A 25,291-nucleotide genomic window follows, 5' to 3' on the forward strand; every position below is an offset into this window, starting at 1 on the left:
TGTGGGCCGAAGGGCCTGTTCTGTGCTGTACTGTTCTATGATTTGTATCGAAGTCTAATACTCCCTTCATTTTGTTTTCTTCACTGTGGATAAGCATTTTCATAATCTGTCACCTGGGAAAATTGTGGAGGTTAGTCTTTTTCTATTACTTCATCATAAGATACATTTGAATCTGAATTCCACAGAGCTAATAGTTACAAAAACAGTAAATCAGAGGAAATTCATTCCTGGTCACACATGTTACATGCACGTGTGCTTGGGGTACTTCCAAAATTCAGTGTCATGACATATGTTTTTCTTCTGCCCTACCCCTCCTTCCCCCCCCCCAAAGTTCTGCCATTGCCCCCACTTCCTGCTCTGCCTCTTCTGCCCTTTCTCTTTGCAGCTCTGACCTCTCACCTCCTCTCCTCCACCTTGCATGGTCATCTTCCCATTATCACCTCCCTCCTTTCTGTATTTTACCTTCCTTTACCACTTTTTTTTCCTCCTTTCCATTTCCCACCTTTGACATCTTGTCTCATCGGGTGTCGGTTCCCCATCCTTTGGCTACCAAAAGTAAAATTCCCCTTAGCAGTGGTGTCTACAATCAGAGAGCAGAGGTTTAAGGTCTGGGATAAAGATATTTATCTTCAGGGAGACATGAAGATATTCTTCATCCAGGAAATGATTGAAATCAGGAACTCGCTGTCTGGGGGGGGGGGGGGGGGGGGGAGGCGGGGGTTGGAAGCAGAGGCTCCCACAAGATGTATTTAGATAAGCAATTCAAACACCAGGACATAGAAAACCTCTGCCTGCATAAATGGATGATTTTTCTGTGACTGTGTCTCAGTATATTGGATAAGCAGGGAGCAGTGAATAGTGCAATATTATGTGGATTAGAGCAGCGATCAGTGAGCAGAAACCATACTGCTATCCCTCCATTTGAAAATATCAGGCAGTCTTCTCAATGAGAGTAAGGCACAATATGTTTCAATTTTACAGTATTTTCTGCTCCAAGCACAATAATGAGTATGGACACAAAATCTCCCCTATATGTTCATCATGTCAGCCTGAGGTTCCCAGTGTTTGTCCCTTATCTTCACTAGGCACACGTTATCGACTAGCATATCTGATGTGAGAATCTAACTGTGTGGAGAGTTCTTCAAGCAGAATTAGCTTTCACTGATATAGCATAAAGGTGTCTGCCACTGCTGCAGGGAAGAAGCATTAGTAGCCATGGTCTCATAGCTCATTCTAAGCAACTGTTTTTATCCACCCTGAAATAGTCAAACATCTGCATTTCATTAGAGTTTTCAAACTCACCATGGGATGATCTGCGGTGAATTTTCTCAAGTTCTGTTCTCGTTCCTTTGTTTTAACTCTGCTTACTTAACCATTCATTCTCCACAGAATGACTGTTAATTTTCTCCAGCAAGGTGTTTGATAAGGTACCCTATGCAAGGCTTATGGAGAAGGTGAGGGGACATTGCAGTGTGGATCCAGAACTGGCTGTCCCACAGAAGGCAAAGAGTGGTTGTTGAGGGTCGTATTCTGAGTGGAGGTCGGTGACCAGTGGTGTACCTCAGGGATCTGTACTGGGACCCCTACTCTTTGTGATTTTTATAAAAGACCTGGATGAGGAAGTGGAGGGGTGGGTTAGTAAGTTTGTGGATGACAAAGGTTGGGGGTGTTGTGGATAGTGTGGAGGGCTGTCAGAGGTTACAGAGGGACAAAGATAGGATGCAGAGTTGGGCTGAGAAGTGGCAGATGCAGTTCAACCCAAATAAGTGTGAAGTGGTTCATTTTGGTAGGTCAAATATGTTGGCAGAATATAGTGTTAATGGTAAGATTCTTGGCAGTGTGGAGGATCAGAGGGATCTTGGGGTCTGAGTCCATAGGACGCTCAAAGCGGCTGTGCAGGTTGACTCTGTGGTTAAGAAGACATAAGGTGTATTGTCCTTTATCAATCAGAGAATTGAATTTAGGAGCCGAGAGGTATTGTTGCAGCTATATAGGTCCCTGGTCAGACCCCACTTGGAGTATTGTGCTCAGTTCTGGTTGCCTCACTACAGGAAAGATGTGAAAGCCATAGAGAGGGTGCAGAGGAGATTTACAAAGATGCTGCCTGGAATGCAGAGCATGCCTTATGAAAGCAGGTTGAGGGAACTCAGTCTTTTCTCCTTGGAGAGACGGAGGATGAGGGGGGACCTGATGGAGGTGTATAAGATGATGAGAGGTATTGATCAGGTAGATATTCAGAGACTTTTCCCCAGGGCTGAATTGGTGGCCACAAGAGGACATAGGTTTAAGGTGCTGGGGTGTAGATATAGAGGAGATGTCAGGGGTAAGTTTTTTACTCAGAGTGGTGAGTGCGTGGAATGGGCTGCCGGAAACTGTGGTGGAGGCGGATACAATAGGGTCTTTCAAGAGACTGTTAGATAGGTACATGGAGCTGAGTAAAATAGAGGGCTATGGGTAAGCCTAGTAATTTCTAGAGTAGGGACGTGTTTAGCACAGCTTTGTGTTGAATTGTGCTGTAGTTTTTCTGTTTCTATGTTCTATTATTTATCTCAAAGTAATTATAGATAAGTAAAACATCATTAAACTCTGTCCGCCTGTTTGCAGGATTCTGCCATTCACTCTTCTACCTGCTTCTAAGTGAGTCTGAGGATCTGGCTTCATCTCTCTCCATTTGTCAGTTGACTCGACATGTTGATTAGTGTAAATGTGTGATTTGGTGAATTTCGGAATATCCGTGAAAAGCACTATGATGCTGGAGGAACTCAGCAGGCCAGGCAGCATTTGTAGAGAAATGCAGGCGATCAACGCTTCTGGTCAGGACCCTTCTTCAGGACTGAAGATAGGAAAAGGGGAAGCCCAATATATAGGAGGGAAAAGCAGAGCAGTGATAAGTGGACAAAAGAGCGGAGGTGGGGCGGGCACAAGGTGGTGATAGGTAGATGCAGGTAAGAGATGGTGATGGGCAAGTGCAGGGGAGGAGGGGAGAGCAGATCCACCGGGGGATGGGTCAAAGGTAAGGAGAGAAAAAAAGAGGCTAGGAAAGGCTAAGAAGAGAAGAAGCATATGGGGGAGGGAGATTTAAATATTCATGCCATCAGTCTGTAAGGTTCCAAGATGGAAAATGAAGTGCAGTTCCTCCAGTTTGTGCTTGGAATTCTCCTGGCAGTGGAGGAGGCCGAGGACTGTCATATCAGTGATAGTGTGGGAGGGGGAGTTGAAATGACTGGCAACAGGGAGATGCAGATCGTGATTATGGACAGAGCGCAGGTGTTCTGTGAAACAGTCACCTGGTCTGCGGAGGCCACCCTTGGAGCACCAAATGCAGTAGATGATATTAAGGGAGGTGCAGGTGAATCTCTGTCTCACCTGAAAGGACTGTTTGGGTCCCTGGATGGAGGTGGTGTAGGGGCAGGTGTTGCACCTATGGTGGGGGCAGTGGAAAGTTCCCAGAGTGGGATGGGTGGGGGGAGGAGTGAACTAGGGAGTCACAGAGAGAGCTGTCCCTGTGAAAGTTAGAAAGGGGTGGGGAGGGGAAGATATGCTTGGAGGTGGGGTCCCATTGGGGATGGTGGAAGTGGCGGAGAATGATGTGTTGGAAACATAGGCTGGTGGGATGAAATGTGAGGACAAGGAGGTCCCTACCCTGTTGGATCTGGGAGGGGTGGGGGTGAGAGCGGACATGCAGGATATGGCAGAGATACGGGTGCGAGCTCTTTTCTGGAGCAAAAAGCCAACTGCTGGAGGAACTCAATGGGTCAGGCACCATCTATGGAGGGAAACGGACAGTCCACGTTTTGGGTCTGGAGCAGATGAGTCCAGATGCAGGGTCTCGACCCGAAATATCGACTATCCATTTCCCTCTACAGATGATGACTGACCCGCTGAGTTCCTCCGGCATTTTTTTTTGCTCTAAGCACCTGCTGACATAATCAAGGTGATTTTCTATGGCGAGAAGAACAGTGAATGAAGTTGATTACGTTGTTGAATCTTTACTGATTAACCCGTTGTCGAGAATGTGCCTGAAGCATCACAAATTTGAAAATATAAAGCTCCTGACACGTTAGACCATCCACTTTTTACTCAGTTTCCTATTTTGTCTGAATCACTTCTTTAAATTCTCGTGACAATGAGATGTCAAATGTACAGTCAGAGGCATGTAAATGTCCTTACTGTGAACTCGATGTTTTGCACCGACGGGGAACGTTATCCAGTGTCTACCCACACGGAGGTCCCTCTTCTCCCCAAGCGGCGAGATCAGAAACCCAGCGGCAGCCGCTCTACACTCTCCAGCTCCAGATGTGAGCGGTTTTCGGCGTCTAGAAATCCTGCGGGGGGCAGTGAGGGCGACGCTGACCCGAACCAAGACAAAACCACCCCCCCCCCCCTCACCCCACCCCCCAACTCTCCGCCAAATGTGCACATCGTTAACGCGCCTGGGAACTGTATAGAGAGAGAAGGGAGGTGGTCGCTTACAGTCAGACCCGCCTCCTCCTGCCACCTGGGGCACTCGGCCAAGTCTCAGCCGTGATGTGACATCAGAACCCCGACGACCATCCCAGGATCAGCTGGTGGTGCAGTGAGCTGGCGGGGTCCTGCTGCCGGAGGTGAGCTGCCGAGCCCGGGGCAGGGGTGGCGTTCCGTGGGCAGTCTCTGCCTTGGCTGGGACGAAGCGGCGAGGCTTTCAACTTTCCGTGGAGAGGTTACCCGGGCGCGCTCTCGCCGTTAAATCCGTAATTTAATGCGTCTACCTGCGAGAGCCATCAATTTCCCTAGGTTTTGCCTGGATGGGGAGAATAAATTGGGATTCACACAATGATTCGGATTAAGGAAGTATTAAGTATATCGCCCCGCGCCGGGTTTGTGAAATCAAAGTCTGGTGCTTGTAAATGTTTGGTTAGCAAAAACATCAAACAACTTCTGTGTTGTTTAAACAATTGCATTTGTGATGACAGTTTGCTGATAAAGCCCGAGCCCGTTTTGTTTTATTTTTAATGTCAGTCGATGTGGCTGGCCTGAGCCGTGATCCTGGGCAGGGTTCACCCGTACACTACCAACACTGGGTGTCTTGGAAATACCTATCTGTACGCTGCAAACGTTGAGCTGGTGAACTGGGTTGTCAGCAACATTTACCCGTGGCTGGTGCATTCCCGCTGCTGCCGATGTTTTGATTTGCTCTGGACCAGTTCTATTCCGAGCTTTTTGACTGCGGAAGGAAGGGCTGTGTTTTGGCTGTCAAATGTGCACTTCAGCACCTTGGAACGAGCACTCCGGGGTTTGCTTGAGCTGCATTCTGAGTTACAACCCACATCCCCTCTCACCATTTTAGTTTTTTTAAAGAAAAGAAACTAGTTATTTTTGCAAGCCGGGTTGCTGGAAATGCGGCTTGGCACCGGTTAGCTGAGCCGGCGGCTGACATGTGTTGAGCAGCAGGACTAATGATCGACAGGAGAAGACACGTTGCGGATATTGGAAATTTGAATGAAGAACAGAAGAACGCTGGAAATCCTCATCAGGTCAGGCGACGTGCACGGAGAGAGAGAAACAGTAACGTTTCGGGCCGATGACCCTTTTCCCATCCGAACTGATGAGTCTGCCTCCTTAATCAATAACTTTTTTTTTACATTGGCAGAGGAGTTGAGTCGAGTCCGATTTGATTTGGTATCAGGAGAGGAGGGAGAAGTGTGAGAGAAATCTAGCTTAACCTCAGTAATTAGGAACATGATAGAAGCTATTATTAAAAAAAAAATGCAGGGGTAGAAGAATTGAAGGTAATCAGAGGTAAAGGGGAACCGGTACATGTATCGTACTTAGATTTCCAGAGAACATTTGATAAGGTGCCATGTCAACGGTCATTATGGAAATAAAAGTCCATCAGTAAGAAAGTAACATAGTTGTGGAGAGAAGATTGGCTGGTCAACAGGGAACAGAGAGTAAGTATGGATGTTTTTATTCTCTCCTGTTGGCAATAGGTACCAAGCAGTGCAGCACGTAATCGGTGCTGGGGCCCCAACTTTTCACAATTTATAGAACTGAATTGGATGAAGCCACCGAAGGCAAGGTAGGAAAGTAAATTGTGAAGACGCGTAAGGAGACTCCAAAGAGAGTTTAAGTAGTGAGCAAAGATCTGACAAATGGTATATAATGTGGCAAAAAAGTCATTTTGACAGGAAAACACAAAAGAGACTTGTTATCTAAATGGTGAGAAATTGTAAAACTCCAAGACGCACAGGGATCTGTGTGTCCTAGTGCACGAAAAAGCTGGTATGCACGTCCAGCAAGTAATTAGGAAAAGTAACAATGTTGTATATTGCTAGAGGAATTGAGCTTTTTCTTTACAAAAAATAAAGGGTGGTTGTCTTTCAGTTATTTGGAGAACTGGTAAGACCACACCTGGAGTACAGTATTTTAAGAAACAATATTACTGCATTGGAAGCAGTTCAGAGAAAGGTTTACAAGATTAATATTTGGAATGGGCGGGTTGCCTTGTGAGGTAAAACTGGACGGGCCAGGCTGGTATATGCTGGGATTTCATTGCAACCTACAAGATCCTGATTGTTCTTGATAGGGTGGATGTGGATAAGCAGATAAAAATAAGGAATTGCCCATTTAAGCCAGAGATGAGACAAAATCCTTTCTTGCAGAGGGTCGTGACTCTTTGGAACTATTTTCCTCCAAAGCGGTGGAAGCAGAGCCTTTGAACATTTTTCAGGCAAAAGCAGATATATTTATGATAAGCAATGAGGTGAAGGGTTACCATGAGTAGATAGCCATGATATTAAATGGAGGAGCAGGCTTAAGGAGCCAAGCAGCCCATTCCTGCTCCCAGTTTGCATGCTTTTTAGTTTAAAAACTCCTCTGGAACAAATTACAATTTGCGGGGGAGAGACTCCCCAGTTTCAATGAAACAGAAGATGCTGTGAACACTTTGCAGGTCAAATGGCTTCAGTGAAGAGAGTAACAGTCGATATTTCAGGCCTGTCTGTGATCTTCCAACAAAACCACTGAACAGATGTTGTTTCCTGACCTTCCGTTTGGTTAAGTATTTTCTATTTTATTTTAGTTTTCTGTTATCAACAGTAGTTGACATTTGGTTCAGTTGTTGCTTCTTGAATTTTCTGGACTAAGTGCTCCTCATAAATAAGCATCCCTAACTATTTGTAGGAGGTTTAACTCTTTTATTTGATATTGGTATTGATTTATGATTATTGTCACTTGTACCAAAGTACAGTGGAAAAACTTGTCTTGCATACAGTTTGTACAGATCAATTCATTACACAGTGCATTGAGGTAGTAAAGGGTAAAAGCAATAACAGAATACAGAGAAAAGTGTCACAGCTACAGGGAAGTGCATTGCAGGTAAACAAATAAAGGGCAAGGTCAAACAAGGTAGATAGTGAGGTCAAGAGTCCATCTCATCATATAAGGGAACCCATTCAAAAACAGCAATTTTGCATATTTGTAAGCCCAGTGAAGGAATAGTGCAAATTATCCAGTAATTTATGGTGATGCACAGATCGCGGTTTACAACCTTCAGACAAAGTACAGGGTTTTAATGACGTGCCATTATGTATGACATACCCATTAATTGTTGTGGCATTTGAGCTGTGGTCGAGAGGGCCTAAATGCAAAAGTTGAAAAGCTACTGGTCACAATGCTGCTGCCCTACTAAAATGAATTGTGAGATGCAACTTGCAGATAACTCCACAGGTTTTTTGACCACTGTAGAAATGGCACCAGAGGAAAGAATCAGTAAAAGATTCAGTTGGTCCCAGTGGGGATTTGTTTGTGGTTCCTTGGAAATCTCATCCTCAAGTAATGTTTTGATTAATGTTTTAACTTCTGTTTGAACATTAATATTGATTTGAGTTTGTCAATAAGCTTTGTGTGCAGCTAGGCTCAGAATGCTACAGATCAAGTGCTAGTAAAAGGATTAATATAGATTGGTACTTGATGATCAGCATGGCATGGGTGGGTCAAAGGACAGGTGTCTGTGCTCTATGATTGTATTAATAAAATATAGTATTCAGTTTGTGAGAGAATCCTTTTTGCAGGGATCCTTTTTTAAGCTGAATCTTGAGCCAGAACTTGCTGCCTCCCACACCCACACCAGATTCACGTGGCAAGCACACTTTGCAGATCTATGTGTGCCTAAATGGCAAAGCCTTGTACAGTGCTAGGGCTTTATTTGACATTGTTTTTAAATGGGAGGGGGCAGATCATGCCTAGCCCACAACATGGCAGCAAAGAATAAACTGTACCCCCAGGCTTAACTGATTGTCAAACACATCTCCGAGATAAAGAAGCATTCATAAACTATAGAGAATCAGGAGTCTGAGGGCACATACCACCAGGCTCAAGAACAGCTTCTATCCCACTGTGATAAGACTATTGAATGGTTCCCATATACGGTGAGATGGATTCTTGACCTCACATTCTACCTTGTTTGACCTTGCACCATATTGTCTACCTACAATGCACTTCTGTGACACTTTACTCTGTATTCTGTTATTGTTTTTACCCTGTACTACCTCAAAGCATTGTGTAATGAATTGATCTGTACAAACGGTATGCAAGACAAGTTTTTCACTGACAAAAATAAACCAATACCAATTAAATAATTTTTAAAAAATAACTTATTAATGATAAAAATTTCACTATCGCCCTCTGACTCCTTCCACCAAAGCAATTTTGTATTCAATTCATTAGCTCGCCGTGGATCCTAGTCTCCATTCTTAAAATAAAAACTTACCCCACAGATCCCCTTTAAAACTCCCTCCTCTAACCTGAAACCTATGCCCTCTTGTTTTTGATACCCCTGTCATGGGAAAAAGACTCTATCAACCCTACGTTTGCCACTCATCTTATAAACCTCTATCAGGTCACCCTTCAGTCTCCTTTTGCTTCAGGAAAACATGTTCAGCCTATCTAATCTCCCCATAACTAAAGTTCTCCAGTCCAGGTAACATCCTGTTGAATCTCATCTGCACTCTCTCCAGTTCAACCACATCCTTCCTATAGTATGGCAACCAGAACTGCACATAATACTCCAAGTAAGGTATAACCAGTGATTTGTAAAGTTGTAACATAACTTTCCATCTTTTATATGCTGTGCCCAGACTTATGAAGGCAAGCGTACCATATGCCTTCTTCACTACCCTGTCTACCTGTGTGGCCACTTTCAGGAAACTATAGACTTGAACCCAAGGTCCCTCTGTTCATCAACATTCCTTAATACCCTACCATTTACTGTGTATGTCCTACCCCTATTTGACTTGTCAGGATTAAATTCCATCTGCCAACACTCTACCCAACCCTTCATCTGATCTTGCTGTGCTATAGCCTCAGACAACCACCTTTGCTATTCACAATGCCGTCAATTTTTGTGTCATCTGCGGACTTACTAACCATACCTCCTGCATTCACATCCAAGTTATTACGATATATCACAAACAACAAGGGTCCCAGCACTGATCCCTGCAGCACATCACTGGTAGTAGACCTCCAATCAGAAAAGCATCTTACTACACTCTGCCTCCTATCACCAAGTCAATTTTGGATCCTATTAGCCATCTCACCTTGGGTCCTTTCTGTCTTGGCCTTCTTGATCAGCCTACCATGTGGAAGGAGCCATGTTGGGAGGTCATAGTACAGCTGTATGGGACACTGGTGAAGGCATACTTGGAGTATTGTGTTCAGTTTTGGTCACCCTGCTCTAGAAAAGATGTTATTAAACTGGAAATAATGCAGAAAAGATTTACAAAGATGTTGCCAGGACTTGAGAAACTGAGTTTAAACCTGGTCTAAATATTCAGTCCATACTTTGGTTGTTGTAGGTTACAATGGGATATAGACAGGATACAGAATTGGGTGGAGGATTGGCAGATGGAGTTCAATCTGGAAAAATGTGAAGTGATACACTTTTGAAGAACTAATTTGAAGGTGGAGTACAAGGTTAATGGCAGGATTCTTGGTAGTGTGGAGGATAAGATAAGGTATCTTTATTAGTCACATGTATATCGAAACACATAGTGAAATACATCTTTTGCGTAGAGTGTTCTGGGGGCAGCCCACAAGTGTCGCCATGCTTCTGGCACCAACATAGCATGCCCACAACTTCCTAACCAGTACATCTTTGGAATGTGGGAGGAAACCAGAGCACCCGGAGGAAACCCATGCTGACACAGGAAGAACATACAAACTCCTTACAGACAGTGGCCGGAATTGAACCTAGGTCACTGGTACCGTAATAGCATTGCGCTAACAATCCATAGATCCCTCAAAGTTGCCATGCAAGTTGTTAGAGTGGTTAAGAAGGCATACGGTGTACTGGCCTTCATTAGTTCAAGAGCCGTGAGGTAATGTTGCAGTTTATAAAACTCTGGTTAGACCACACAGAGTATTGCGTTCAGTTCTGGTTGCCTCATAATAGGAAGGATGTGGAAGCTTTAGAGAGGATGCAGAGGAGATTTACCAGGATGCTGCCTGGATTAGAGTATGTGTCTTGAGAAAAGGTTGAGCGAGCTGGGCTCTTCTCTTTGGAGTGACGCAGGATGAGAGGCAACTTGATAGAAGTGTATAAGATTATGAGGGGCGTAGCCCAGCACCTTTTCCCCAGGATGGCAATGGCCATTACCAGAAGACATCAGCTTAAGGTCAGAGGAGGAAAGGTTAGGGGAGATGTCAGAAGTAGGATTTTTACACAGAACAATGGGTGCCTGGAATGCACTGCCGGGGGTGGTGGTAGAGGCTGATACAATAGAGACGTTTAAAAGGCTCTTGGGTGCATGGATGTTAGAAGAATGGAGGGTTATGGACTGTGTAGGAGGGAGGGGTTAGATTGATCATGAAGGAGGTGTTTATATAGGTTGGCACAACATTGTGGGCTGAAGGGCCCGTACTGTTGTATTTTCTTTACAAACTGCTGACCATCTCCATTGGTCCTTAATGAGCCCTTGCTAAATCTGGCACAGGCCCTAACAGCTTGAGTAAGTATCAGACAGTGCCATATATTGACCAGTTGGGATGCATATTCTCAATATTTCCCCAGCTAATTGGGCCATCATTTTCCTCCAGCGAATTAGAGTGCAATAGCCTAACCAGGTGTTTTCTTTGTTATCATCATCTTTGGAGCCTTTCTATTTTATGAATTAGAAAATGATATGATCATTGCATTGTTATTATGTAATTATGTAATAGAAAATGTTTTGAGAATCGACTTGAAACATTAACTTTGTCTCTCTATTTTAACAGATGTTAAAAGACCAGTAGGGTACTTTTAGTGCTTGTTCTTTTTATTTCTATAGGGAATATTTGTTCTATGTAATTCAATAACTGACTAATGATATTGAAGGATTCATTGCATATATAAATTATGCAAACAAACATCACTATTGTTCTATGAATTATCTACATTCAATTCTCTCTCCATTTTGTTCTCAACTCCATTAGTGGATTTCTTTGTTTCTGTGGATTCCATTGGTTCTGTTGTTTGACTTTCCTGTAATGCTTTTATTGAGTTCTATTTATATGACTTTATTCTGATTAATATCTGTCTATAGGGAATTAGTGGGGGGGGGGGGGGGGGGGAGAAAAACTACATACTGCAGGCTTTACCAGTAAAGGTAAATGAAAGGTAATTCTGTACCAGAACAAATTGTAAAATCTTGTATCAAAAACAAAGTGCTAAAGCCTGGTCGGTCAGGTCTGTGAAGAGAAAAGTACATTAACATTTCAAGTGCTACTCCACCACTGAACTTAAACATAGAGTCATAAAGAGATGCAACACAGAAACAGGCAAATTGGCCCACTGAGTCCTCACTGACCATCAACCACCCACTTTACACTAATCCTATATTAATCCCATTTTATTTTCCCAGATTCTTCCACTCACCTGCAAACTGGGAGCAATTTACAGTGGCCAATTAACCTACCAACCTGCATGTCTTTGGGATGTGGGAGGAAACTGGAGGACCCGGAGGAAACCCAAGTGGTCATTGGGGAGACATGCAAACTCCACACAGGCAACACTCAAGATTAGGATTTGAACCTGGGTCTCTGGTGCTGTGAGGCAGCAGCTGTACTAGCTGTACCAATCTGCCTGTGTAATAAACTTAAACTCATTTACCAAAGCTGACTTGGCAGAAAGTTTGATCCATCCTGACATGTCTTGAGGTGAGGCTGAAAGAAGTGCAGCCAAATATATTCCCTACAGAAATAAAAAGAACAAGCACTAGAAATACTCTACTGGTGTGTTAGTACACTTGTCGTTATTTTTTTCCAAAATGGAACCATAAGTTTTGTATGAATGTTTTTCTGCAATACAAGTTGATAAGCTATTGAAGGTTTGTTTGGGACCTTGTTTGAAATGAATTTAGTTGCACTGAACTAAGTTGCAAGATATCACAGCTATTTTTCTCCTTCTCAGAACATCTAACCTTTGAGGTGCACCAAGGTTTGTTCCTTTAATAAGGCATTCCTTGTGAAATTGTCAGATCTATGATTACTAAGCCAGCATCTGTTTGCCAGAGTACATGATCTGGTCTTCTTTTTGAGTTACTTGGTAATAGAGGAGTGCCTTATTTATCTTTGCCACAAAAAAACCCTGCTGTGTAAAGAATGGATGGAGTCACTGGGGAGACCTGTGTATAGGACAAAGGACATTTGGTTTGTTAGAATTTTTTAAAAATTTATCACATCTGCCATGGAAAAAATTTCCCAGTGTATAGTCTGATGAACAGTGGAATACTGTTTCAAATTCGTTCTCCTTCCTATTGAACCCAAGTCTGAACCTCATCCATTCAAAAACAATGGCAAACAAGGTCAACAACTCAAGCCTATCATTCTATCACTTTTTTTCTGTGGAATCCAACTGTTTAAAACTTTAAATGGATATGTTATCTTAGTTATCCCTTTATCAACTGGTCATTGATTATAGTACTATTCTTCCATGTTCTGAAATAGCAACCAATGATTGGTACTCTGCTTTAGAGGTCAGCAGAAATTACCAGAATCAAATGAGTATAACAAAGTAGAAGGAGTGGTGAATTGTATTTATTTCACTGGCTGCTTGTGTGTTGTTCAGAAAATCGCCTGGTCTTTAATCCTGACAAGCAGTTACATTAGTATGGTGAGACCCCTCTTGCAAAATACTTTTTTTGGTTGGTGAGGGAATATACCCTTTCCACAGATGTTTTCCCTCACATTCTATGTCTCTTTTCGAGGGACAATGGAGAAAAGCAGCTGTGATAATGGGACTAGCTCAGACAGATATCTTGGTTGGTGTGGATAAGTTGGGCCGAAGGGCCTGTTTCTGTGCTGTGTAACTCTGACTCTATAACTGATTTAAGTAATTGTTCTTGCAAATAAGTGAATGAATTGAAGTCCTTTAAGTAATAATTTCTTAATAATTTGATCCTCTGATATGGTGTTTTGTACATAGGATAGGACAGAGCAAGGCAAAATAAATAATTAGTTATTTTTATAGATTTGTCAGTCTACCTTTGACAATGAAGTTGGGGTGAACCTCACCTCCCATTTGGCACCACAGTTCCTGAATTCCAGCTGAACCCATCTGAATGAGGAAAAACTGGTCAAGGCTTGCTAAACAGTACCACTCAACATTCCTTTTAATAGTTTATTGTACTTGCAAATATTATAGAAACATCAGGTGCTTTGCCTTTCGACAAACTATTGCCTTTGAAGTTCAACTGTTACAGTTCTCTATAACTTTGGATGATTTTGAACACCGCTTATTCTGGAGATCACTGTTTCCATGTGTACAGGTGATCAATCCTGTCTGCACTTATCTTACAAGATGGTATAGTTTGCTCTGAAATGTTCCCTCCCATCTCCCACCTTCCCCACCACCCCAAACCGTTGATTATACCACCTTTATCCTAATCTTGTCTGTTTGCTGTAGGTCTGTGGAATAATTTTCTCCTATCCTTGTGTTAGTCTATCAGTCCATGTCATCACATCTGATCTTCTGACTGTTGCTACATGTTCTGGGTTTACCAGCATTTTGAAAGGCTGATGACCGGGTTTCACTCCAGCAACAATCTAAGCATTAACTTTTTCAAAGGCTTTTGGGCATGAATCCTGACTTGCTGGAGACAAAATTGCTACTTTTCTGTGAATTTTTGAGTCTTCTAGATATCTAAACAGCAGGGGCTCAGACAAGAAAATAGATAACTAAACTTCAACAAATACATAATAACGCTTCCCACGATTCTTTCAGGTCACAGTTTGTTCTTTAGAAGTTCACTAGAGTTTTTTGCTCCACCCCTTCCCCCAACATCTTTTTATACAGGCTATCTCTCCTCTTTCTGTCCAGTCCTGATGAAGGGTCTCGAACTGAAATGTCGACTGTTCATTTCCCTCCATAGATGCTGCCTGACCCGCTGAGTTCCTCCAGCATTTTGTGTCTTGTGTCATTAGAGAGTAACTTGGTTCTTCACGGCATGCTGAAATAGTAACTTTGGTCAAGTTCGTAGCCACCGCCCCCCAAAAAAACTCCCTTTACCATAGAGCCATCTGGCCCCTTTAATGCCAGTATAGTTAAATGCATTCTTGCTGCAGGATTGGCTACAATTATTCCAACTCTTCTGTCATTGAAATTCATGTCAGTGGATGAGGCTGTCTAGCCCATTCACGCAGGGGATCAATAGCAGATCCTACACCAGTAGTTGTGGGGGCGGGGGCGGGGCAGTTGGGTTATCCAGTTAGAGCTGGAGATTAAAGTATAGTTTTGCTGCTGGCCACAACTAATAAGAGCTTCTGTTTTTTGGGTTAATAGATCTTTCAATTTTCTACCATTTTAAAATGTGTAACTGCCTCTGCTTCATAGTGTGGAGCATCTTGTGGGCAAGTGATGGTAAGCTGAGACTGGGAGGAGGAATTAAACTAATCAACCAGTTAAATCAGCCAATCAATTGGGTTTAGAGGGATATGGGTCAAACATGGGCAAATGGGACTAGCTTAGATGTGTGCCTTGGTCAGTATGGGCGAGATGGGCTGAAGGGCCTGTTTCCGTGCTGTATTAGTCTATAACACTATAACCACAATTGTGCCTGGTTTCTGTATTGGCACGTAACTTGTTGGATAAACTGATACCAAAACGCACTGAAGCCAACAGTTTGAGTTGTATTTGATCTTGAAGGAGGTTCAGGAGAATTGAATGCAAACCCGGTGCAATTACCATGGAACAGATTGTGCTGCTCCAAGAGTGCCAAGCGGAAAGTCTGCCTCATTGAACCTCCACACCCTCATCAATGGCATGGTTGAATGGAGACCAGGCCTTGGATAGTATTGTACAGAAGTTCTGCCCGGAAATGCCACTGAAATTGACAGAAAGCAGTGGGTGGGTGGTGCATAGTGTGGCAGGGCTTTACTTCCACAGTTGACAATGCATGTGCACAGATCATATCAGTAGGTGAAGTGTTTTTGTTTGTGGCACACAAACTTTGTCCTGTATACTTGTCTGCTCCTTCACCATTAAAAGGATTGATTAACTGCAAACATCTATTACAGTAGAGAGTTCAGGAGGGAGCCAATTGGTACTTAATGTTGCAGTCATAGGTCTTGGCTCTGGCCTCTTGCATTACTTTTTTGATTGCGTACAGTAGCGCTACAGAGCTTTGCTCAGTGTGCAGCTCATTGCTTCAGATCCAGCATGTAACCTCATCTGTGTGGTTGCCTCATTACATTATTAACACGTTCAAGAATATGCTTGGTGCTGGCGCTTAAACATACTTTGTGTTCTGCATTGAATCACAAATGGTGTCCAGGCTTAATAGAGTGAGGGGTTGTTGGGCTGAAGATTAAAGTATAATTTTGCCAATGGCCACAACTAATAAGAGCTGCCATTTTTGGGTTAAAAAGATCTTCCAATTTTCTACCATTTTAAAATATGTGACTGCCTCTGCTTCAACAATGAAGCAGCATAAGTGTTAATCCACTGTATTGCTAACAATAGTTTTGCAAGTGTTATCCATAGTCACAATATTGTCACCTCTGTATTTCAGCAGTTAAAATACAATCTGAAACCCTTGTGTTCCTTTCAGTTTGACAGTGTAGAACAAATATCATTTTTTTTCCCCCCAATTTCTTTTGTTATGATGCCAAGCTGAATGGAACCTGTCAGTGTTGAAAGCTGGAAGCTGTCCAAACGTCCTCTTTTGATGCAACAGTGTATGGTGACGACTGGCATTTAAATAGATTTTGGGTCATTGGATTAATAATTTGATTCTACCTGCACGTTGAATGCATTTGCAGATAGGTTTCTATATTAAAATCTATTTATTTTTTGAACATACATTGCAATTTAATTTGGAATATACTTTTTGGTTTGGTTGCAAGATTTAATTAATTCAAAAAGTTGTACTGTTATGCTTGCAGGTGTGAAATGTCTGAGGATAATCCAGCTGCAAACAAGACCACTGTCTCTAACAGTGATTATATCTGGGGCTATGAGTATTATGACTATGAGCCAGTTTCCTTTGAAGGACTGAAGGCGCACAGATGTAAGTTTTTAATGTGAATGGAATTTATGTCCCAATGTGAATCAATTGTTACAAGTGGCAAACGAATACTTTTTAATCAGGCAAGCGATATGACTTTAGCTTATTGAACTGTAGTCCTAGGGGTAATGTTCCCTACATTAGATTCATCTGTTCAGATCAGAACTAATTCTCCCTTGATCACCATTTTGAAGACCTGCCATTTTAATCTAGCCTGTAGCAGGTTTGATTTAATGCATCTGCTACAGAATTTCACAAAACTGGGTAAAGTAAAATTGAAAGACTGACTGGGAACATGAAACTCCCAAACAGAGCATTGTGATCGTCTTACTGCCAAGTCTTTATTCAGCTTTAAGTGGATTTAAACAAAATCATAGCAATGGATCAGGAAATTGGAGAAAGAAGCAACAACAGTTAATATACTAAAAAAGAGATGCAACCAGACAGCTAAGAAAGAATAACAGCATTAGAGTTTTGAATGTTACATAGAGAACAGTTGAATCAATTTGTGTTGGTGACACTGAGAAAAGGCTGGAATACATCTTATTAGTGCTGCCATTTATTTTACTGAACACTTCTGTATTGAACAATCTCTCAGTGTAAATTTAAAATATTCAAGGAGAATAAAGTCAGAAATTTCCTTTTTTTAAAAATTACAAGCAGTTTGTTGTTGAATTGTAGAGATCAGAAGTCACATTTGGAGACCTTGCTGGTTTAAAGGTCATCTGTTTTGAGTCAGAAGTGATTCCTACATTTGCAATTATGTGCTCACACAACTCGGGATACTTTGGCAGAATGAGGCATAAAATACTTGAGAATCTTTAGAGCTTTACAAAAACTAGACCAGTGATTAACTCAACCCTGTTACTCGAGGGAGATTGGCACATGAGAGGAAGTCCAATCTTAGTAAAATAGTATTTGAATTTGAACTAATTATTCTTAATATAATAATAAAAGTACAAGAAAATATTTTTTGGCATATTTTTATAAGTTTATAAACCATGCATGATGGTCTCTGACCAGATTATAAAACTTTGAGACTTCCATCGAGTAGTGTTGACTTATATTCACTTTTTCCATATTCCTCTCTCTTTGGTTTATTATAAGATAAGATCTTTATTAGTCACATGTACATTGAAACACACAGTGAAATACATCTTTTTGCGTAGTGATTTTGGGGGGCAGCCGCAAGTGTCACCACGCTTCCAGCGCCAACATAGCATGCCCATAACTTCCTAACCTGAACGTCTTTGGAATGTGGGAGGAAACCGGAGCACCCAGAGGAAACCCACACAGACACTGGGAGAACATACAAACTCCTTACAGACAGTGGCCGATTTGAACCGGGGTCGCTGGTGCTGTAAGGCATTATGCTAACCACTATACTACCATGTCTATATACATATGTGTATATTATTTTTTTTATGTGTGTATGTATGTATATATATGTGTGTGTGTATGTGTGTGTATGTGTGTGTATGTGTGTATATATATATATATATATATATATATATACACATACATACACACACTATTATATGTATTCAAATATATATTTGCTTTCTGCAATTAATCTCAATGTTACTGCCCTGGTTCTGCATTTATTGTGAAAATGGTTAATATGCTTACAGTAATAAATCAGAATTTAGGGAAATTATTTGTTTTCTTTCCTGTTATTATACAAAATATCCATCAAGGGAATGTGACGGAGTTGGCCTGCAGCAATTTTATATCTGGGTCTTGCCTTTCAGGATGCTTGCTGCCAATCTTTACAACACAATCTGTTAAAATCAACCTTGCAGAGCACAATTCTCACTTCACAGCAACAATCAAGGCTGAGGTTATCTTTGATTTCCTTATTTCCATAAATACATAATTTCATATTCTCCAGCAGCAATCCTGTCAACGTATGCTAATTCTCTTACAAGGTGCAGTTAATAACTTTGGATAACCCTCATTTTGCATTTAATGAAGCTTCTGAAACAGATTGCATGTTCCTCTCCTTCTCCTGTTTACTGGAGCCAGCCTGATCACCCTGTAGTCACAGCATGAGTGAATGTCTTGGACTTCTGCAATTTAACTGGTTAATTGGCAAATTTAAATCATACACAGTGGTTCATGTTAAAAGGTCATGTATTTGCAAGCTGATTTTTGGTGTTTGCTATTCGGCTTGATTTATCAACGGTAGTTCACTTTTGCTGTTTGGGCATTTAAATTGCAGCAAGTCCCAAGCATTAGCTGATGTGGAGATTCCAGCCAGGGTGATCAAGCCAACTCTAGTAAACATGATGTAGAGAAGAATAAGCAATCTATTTCAGCAGCTTCATTAAATAGGATTGTGTAATTGAGTACAAGAGTCGGGGTGTCATGTTACAGCTGTATAAGATGTTGGTGAGACTGTATTGTGTGTTCTGCTCGCCATACTATAGGAAGGATGTGACTAAAGTGGAGAGGGTTCTGAAAAGATTCACAAGGATCTTGCTGGGACTGAAGGGATTGAATTATAAGGAGAGATTGGACTGGCTGGGACTGTTTCCCTGAAGTGAAGGAGGCTGAGTGTTGACATTGTAGGAAATATATAAAATCATGAGAGCCATAGATAAGATTGGTCACAGTCTTTTTCCCAAGGTAGAGGGGGATCCTTGATTAAGCTAGCTGCTTTCCCAAGGATTTGATTATCATGTAACCTTTGGCTTCCTTCCTGGACTGACCTGAGTCTGCACATTGTGATTGTCTCTGTGTGGATCTGGTATGGGCTCCCAACACTAAATCCTTGCAGAAGGTTTTTCCAGTTCCTGGACTCTAAAGCTGACGTTGCCTGTTCAGGCTTGGGATTTCTGACCTTGTCATTATTGGAGAAAAGGATCGACAAGATCGTCTTCACAAAGCAAATATTTCAACCATGCCGGCTTTCAAGTTACAGTCGTGTAAACCAAAATCCTCTTTTTTTTCAGATTCCATTGTGATTGGATTTTGGGTCGGCCTGGCAGTCTTTGTGCTCTTCATGTTTTTTGTGCTGACGTTACTGACCAAGACAGGAGCCCCACACCAAGAGTAAGTGCGGAAGTTAAAACAGTTTTCATTTTGAAAAGGTGTAATGCTTACTACTCAAGTTGTATACAACTTCCAATGAGAGAGACAGAGTCAGGGTATAGAATGAAATGAGGCAAATCAGTGAGCGCACTGGTAAGGGATGATGATCTAGGAGGACTTCACTGAGAATAATCCCACATGATAATGAAAAGATTGACTCTTTCAAAATTATTTTCATTACGTTTTAAAAGTAAGGAGAAACTGTTGTCCCAAGCAAGGGGCTTGATAACCAAAGTATTAGATTTAAGATCTTTGGCTTAAAAAGAAGTTACCGGGGTAGGGTATGGATAGGAAAGGGTGAGTTGTTGGAAGGCATTGTCTGAAAGATTGTTGGAAATTAGTTGGCTGATAGCCTTCAGAAGGGAAGTACACACATGTTTGCAAAAGAATCATTGCTGAGGCTATCAGAAAAGAGCAGGAAAATGGGACAAACCTAATGGGTTGAATGCTCTGTGTCCTGTGAGAACATACAATGCTGTGATAATTGTGACTGTGATAAAAGTGCAGAAAGTTATCTAAAACCTCAGGATTCTAATCTTACAGCTCCATTACCTTAGACACATAATTTCATTACAAAGCATCATTAACTGGAAAAATTGGGCATTATTAAAGGGTTGGTTGTATGACAAGAATCATAGATTCATTTACTTCACTTCTAAAAATTGCTTTTATTATCTGAGAGGCACCTGATTGTACGAAGTGGTTTCGCTATTGATGTCATGGAAAATAAACAATTGCCATATTCTTTGGTATTGTTTCTTCAGAAAATAATTAACTGTACATGAAAATAGGTAGAGGTATTTTGCTTTCTATTGTAGTAGGAGGCCGTGAGAGCAAAATAAGGTTGATATTTTCACACGTGGGTGTGAAAATGTGTTTTGTCTTTTATCGGAGGAATTTGGGCAGGTTCTACAACAGACAGGAGAGCCATTTCCCCGTTACTTCCTGCGGATGACAAGGTGGTGGAGGTTGAAAATCTACCTCTCACCGGGCTTGGCCGTTGGGTTCAGGTCAGGTGGTAGCCTGCTCCTCCCATTTGGAACTGACTTTTGTTTTTGATGTCGTAGCTGCCCGTGCAGACGCTCTGCAAGTGAGGGTGCTATCATGCCTTTCTCAGGATGTTGAGGAGGTTGGGGTGAGCGCTGTTGATTGAGACTGAACAAGTGAGGAGGATGGACAGAGTGATGGGTGACAGTAGCTGTTGGAGGGGGATGGTGGCAGTAGTTGGGTGAGGAAAGGTGGTGGAGGGAGGGTGAGGTGGGAGAAACTGGGGGACAGTGGCACAGTTGTGGGTAGAGTGACGGGAAGTGGAGAGAGATGGGTTGGTTGAGTGGGAGGAAGAGTCGTTGGAGAAAAGCAGGGGTAAGGAGGAAAAAGGTTACAGCTGTTTCTTTCATGTTGGACACTATTGGCAGTGTCCTCGGCACATTAGTGTAACACTATTACAGTGCCAGCGACCCGGGTTCAATTCCCGCCACTGTCTGTAAGGACTTTGTACGTTCCCCCCTTGTGTTTGCGTGGGTTTCCTCCGGGTGCTCTGGTTTCCTCCCACATTCCAAAGACTTAAAGATTAGGAAGTTGTGGGCATGCTATGTTGGCGCTGGAAATGTGGTGACACTTCAGGGCTGCCCCCAGAATACCCTACACAAAAGATGCATTTCACTGTGTTTTGATGTACGTGTGACTAATAAGGATGCCTTATTCTTATCTTATCAGCTGATGTCTCAGCACTTGTTATTGTATGTAATGGCAGAGGGATGATAGGTCAAGAATACTTGGCCTTCAAGTTTTTTTCTGATGCATTACTGTCTAGTATAATCCATGTTTACTGCCTTGTCAAACCTGATTTTACAAATTTCTTCCTAGTTTTTAAATAAGTCAATTTTTTTTCATCAGTCTCTAAATTGCTGTTACTCAGTAAATGAAAGGGTGGGAAGAATTCAGGGAAATTACAATCACCAGGGCAATGGCACCGAGAATTTATTAGAGCTGCAGATCTCCTGGTCCTGAATGATTTCATCCTAATGTCTTAAAAGAAGTGGCTAGTGAGACAGTTGATGCATTAGTTTTACTTTTCCAAAATTCCATTGATTTGGTGTAGGTTCCATTAGATTGGAATATAGCAAAGGTAAAAAGGGAGAATGAAAGCAAGAAACTACCATGGTATTCCCTTTAACATAGTTGACGGGTCTCTCAAAATGCATATCCACTATTTCCCCACACTTCCCAACCAGAGGAAAGATTTGATTCCCTTGTCCTCTCCTTTCACCACACTGGCCTCCACATTCTGTAATTTTGAGATCCTGCTCTGTGATTTTTGCCAGCTCTAATGGAATTGCATCACCAAACACGTCTTCCCTTCCCCTCTCAGCATTTCAAAGCGACTGTTCCCTCCCTGGTCTGCTCTTCCAACTCCACTAACCACTGCCCTTCTCAGAGCACTTTCCAATGCCACCCAGGAGAGATGCACCACCTCTTCTGGACCTCTTTCCTTTCCACCATTCATGGTTCCAAACAATCTTTCCAGGTCAAGCAGTGGTTTGCCTGTCCTACTTCCAATCTACTGTTTTGCATTTGGTGTTCACGATATGGTTTCCTTTACAGTGGAGAAATCAAATGCAGATTGGGTCACTGTTTAGGGAGCCACCCTCCTCCCCTCCCCACCCCCCACCATTTCCCTTTTTTGTTTTTTTTCTCTTTTCTCTTTCCATTCATGTGGCCAACAGAATGTTATTATTGTTGGGAGGTGGGATTAAATAAACTATCAATGAAATAAAATCATCTTCAGGCCTTTGTCACTTCTGCCTGTCACCTTTCAGCTTCTGACACCATTCCCACTCTCCCCTCCCACATCTGCCTATCAGGCCCCTTCACCTAGATCCACCTATCACCCTCCAGTTCTTGCTCTACCCCTTGTCTCCACCTTTTTATACTAGCTATCTCCCCTCTATCTTTCAGTGCAGTTGAGGGTTCTTGACCCAAAATGTCAACTATCCATTTCCCTCCATAGATGCTGCCTGACCTGTTGAGTTCCTTCAGCATTTTGTGTGATGCAATTAAATAAACTAGGTTATGTTACAGTTATAAGGAACATTGATGAGGCCACTCTTGGAGTACTTTTTCAGTATTGATCTCCTTATTTAAGTTAGGATGTCGATATGTTGGAAGTGGTTCAAAGGAGGTTTTCTAGACTAATACCTGGAATGGGCAGGTTGTCCTTGAGGAAAGTTGGGGCAGCTAGGCTTGCATCCACTGGAGTTTAGAAGAGAGAGAGAATTTGATTGAAATGTATAAGATCTTGTGGAGTCTAGATAACGTGGATATGGAGAGGATGTCGTCTCTTATGAGAGAATCTAGAACTAGGGGTCACTGTCTAAAAATATTGGAGTGATCATTTAAGACAGATGAGGAGAGATTTTCTGTCAATGGTCGTGGATCTTTGGAACTTTCCTCAAAGGATGGTGGACACAGTCTTTGAATATGTTGAGGCAGAGAAATGGTGGATAAGTAAAAGGATGAATGTTTAAAGTGGATACATGGGAATGTAGAATTGGGGTCACAATTGAATTAGCTGTGATCTTATTCAATGGCAGAACAGGCTTGAGGGGCTGAGTGGCTCCCAATTTATTTGTTCCTCTGCTGCCCACCTCCAACTGTCTCTTCCCATGACCTGTGGTGCACATATTGGCCGCTGAGACTCTAAGCCCTGGTATTTATTTCCACACTCTTGCACCACGTGTAAATTTTTCTCCCAGTTTAAATGCTACTTTTTTAAAAAATACATACCTAACCAAGCTTTGTTACCCATTTAAGTTCTTTTCATGGTTCAGAATCACTTTTTGTATGATGATAGTACTGCTGTAAAGGGAGTGCATAAGTGCAACTTCTTGTTCCTTTGCATGGGTCTATATTTCCATCCAACACAACATTAAAAATACTTTGGAAATATAATTGCTCTTCTCTTCAATGCTATTAAATCTGATATGGGAACTGCTTTAACTAGGTAATGTGTCTCAGTAAATATGCTTCCTTTAGACTTGATATGGGAGACCAAGTGAAATTATTAATATAAGCCTGTATAAAACAACTTATTAGGAACTTTGTTTACTGTATTTTTCATACAGCATGACCTATTTTGAAAAATTTCTGCTTGTAAGATTATCCCTGGATTGTTGAAGTGGTAGTGTATTTTGGATAGAAATAGGGGTTTATAAAATTATGATCAGCATAGATAAGGTGAATGGTTACAGTCTTTTTACCCAGGATAGGGAAGTCTGAAGCTAGAGGTCATAGGTTGAGAGTGAGAGGGAAAAGATTTAAAGGGGATCTGAGGTGCAAGTTTTTCCACACAGGGTGGTGGGTGTATGGAACAGTTGCCAGAAGAGGTGGTAGAGGTGGGTACAATTGCAATGTTTAAAATACATTTGGACAGGTACATGGATAGGAAAAGTTTGGAGGGATATGGGCCAATTGCAGGCAAATGGGATTAGTGTAGATGGGTATCTTGGTTGGCATGGACGAATTGATCTGAAGGGCCTTTCCACGCTGTATAACTCTATGAATCTATAAAGTTCCTTCAGTGTTTACGTATTTTTTCTCAAAAATCTTTGTTCTAATATTTCACCTTTTAGCAGGAACCTGGGCCTTGCTACAAAGCAACAAAGAGTGAACAGCTTTGCCATTAATTATGTCACATGCAAAACCGATAAAGCCTTTTGCCACCCTGCGAGTGAAGAGTCCAGGTCTCTCTTTCATTTCTATGAAAATGAGGTTGGACATTTAGAAAGACAACTGATGGTCAAAGCATCTGATCCAGGGAGCAGTGACGTTCCCACTCAAGAAGGAGGTGGAAGAAGCAACAGCATAGATGATGCTGTGGACTGTCTCGGCAAATTCGACATCCCAAACTGTGTGAGCTTGGATCAAAGCTCCTCCCTGATGGAAGATGATCTACTGATGTGCGAGCAACCAGTTATTTTTGAAAATAAACAAGACAGGCTGCAAGTTGTGCATCAAATGTCTGACTAGTTAAAGTAACAATGAAACTGCTCAACTACAGAAATATATCCATTCAAAAATTGTAAATCATGTAGAATGATGGAAAAATAATGTTTGATTGTAGTTGCCAGTACTATTTTGCCACTCTCTTCCACTGTGGCTGTCAAACTGCCTGTTCCCTTGACAGCTAAGTCTTCTGTTTATCAGGAGTCCCTCCACCTCATCTTTTACTCTTAATTTCTAGCCAGCATTTAGAAAGTCAGAAGATATATTTGTAAATGACCTTCATACATCTTTGTGAAGGGTCTAAAGCACTTCAACTAAGATGAATTACCTTGCAATCAATCAGTGTTATATGTCATTAATTTTAAAGAGTACTTTTACACAATGTGCTCTGTACCTCCTGTTACACTTGGCTCCATTGATCTGGGGAACTTCAGTATGAACTGTGAATCATCAACTCTGCCAGCTTGCTCTTTCTAAAAATGTAAGGTTCGTTTATTTGGTTGTTTAACAGTTTAATATAGTTTCAATTAGTAAATTGTTTAATGTTATATTTAATAAATATTTTTATTAAATTTAATTTGTTTTTTTATAATTTTTCCCCTCGGTAGTAAACTTATGTTTAAGCGGTATTTAACTTTATTGAAATTGCAGATTAAAGTACTCTGGCGGCTTTAATA

The 25,291-nt window shown here is 41.7% G+C and overlaps 1 protein-coding gene across 3 annotated transcripts; it reads left to right on the forward strand.

Moving 5' to 3' along the window:
- Window positions 1-4,474: 4,474 nt before the first annotated feature.
- LOC127574925 (melanocortin-2 receptor accessory protein 2-like) lies at window positions 4,475-25,191 on the forward strand. 3 transcript variants are annotated; one of them, XM_052024444.1, is made up of 5 exons: window positions 4,475-4,604; window positions 5,970-6,058; window positions 16,396-16,520; window positions 19,472-19,571; window positions 24,242-25,191. In XM_052024444.1, the coding sequence occupies exons 2-5, from the start codon at window positions 6,039-6,041 to the stop codon at window positions 24,636-24,638; spliced, it is 642 nt and encodes a 213-aa protein (XP_051880404.1). In that variant the 5' UTR covers window positions 4,475-4,604; window positions 5,970-6,038; the 3' UTR covers window positions 24,639-25,191. The 3 variants fall into 3 exon arrangements, with proteins under 3 accessions (XP_051880404.1, XP_051880402.1, XP_051880403.1); XM_052024442.1 differs by lacking the exon at window positions 4,475-4,604 and adding an exon at window positions 5,410-5,513; XM_052024443.1 differs by lacking the exon at window positions 4,475-4,604 and adding an exon at window positions 5,410-5,513 and having other exon boundaries at window positions 24,245-25,191.
- The last annotated feature ends 100 nt before the right edge of the window (window positions 25,192-25,291 follow it).

The sequence above is a fragment of the Pristis pectinata genome, chromosome 10, assembly GCF_009764475.1.
Source record: "Pristis pectinata isolate sPriPec2 chromosome 10, sPriPec2.1.pri, whole genome shotgun sequence".
Taxonomy (NCBI): domain Eukaryota; kingdom Metazoa; phylum Chordata; class Chondrichthyes; order Rhinopristiformes; family Pristidae; genus Pristis; species Pristis pectinata.

Coding starts and splice junctions, on each gene's coding strand:
- LOC127574925 (XM_052024442.1), top strand. CDS start 5,436: ATGATCGACAGGAGAAGACACGTTGCGGATATTGGAAATTTGAATGAA. Junction 6,059..16,395: donor ATGAAGCCACCGAAGGCAAG/GTAGGAAAGTAA, acceptor TTATGCTTGCAG/GTGTGAAATGTCTGAGGATA. Junction 19,572..24,241: donor ACAGGAGCCCCACACCAAGA/GTAAGTGCGGAA, acceptor TTCACCTTTTAG/CAGGAACCTGGGCCTTGCTA.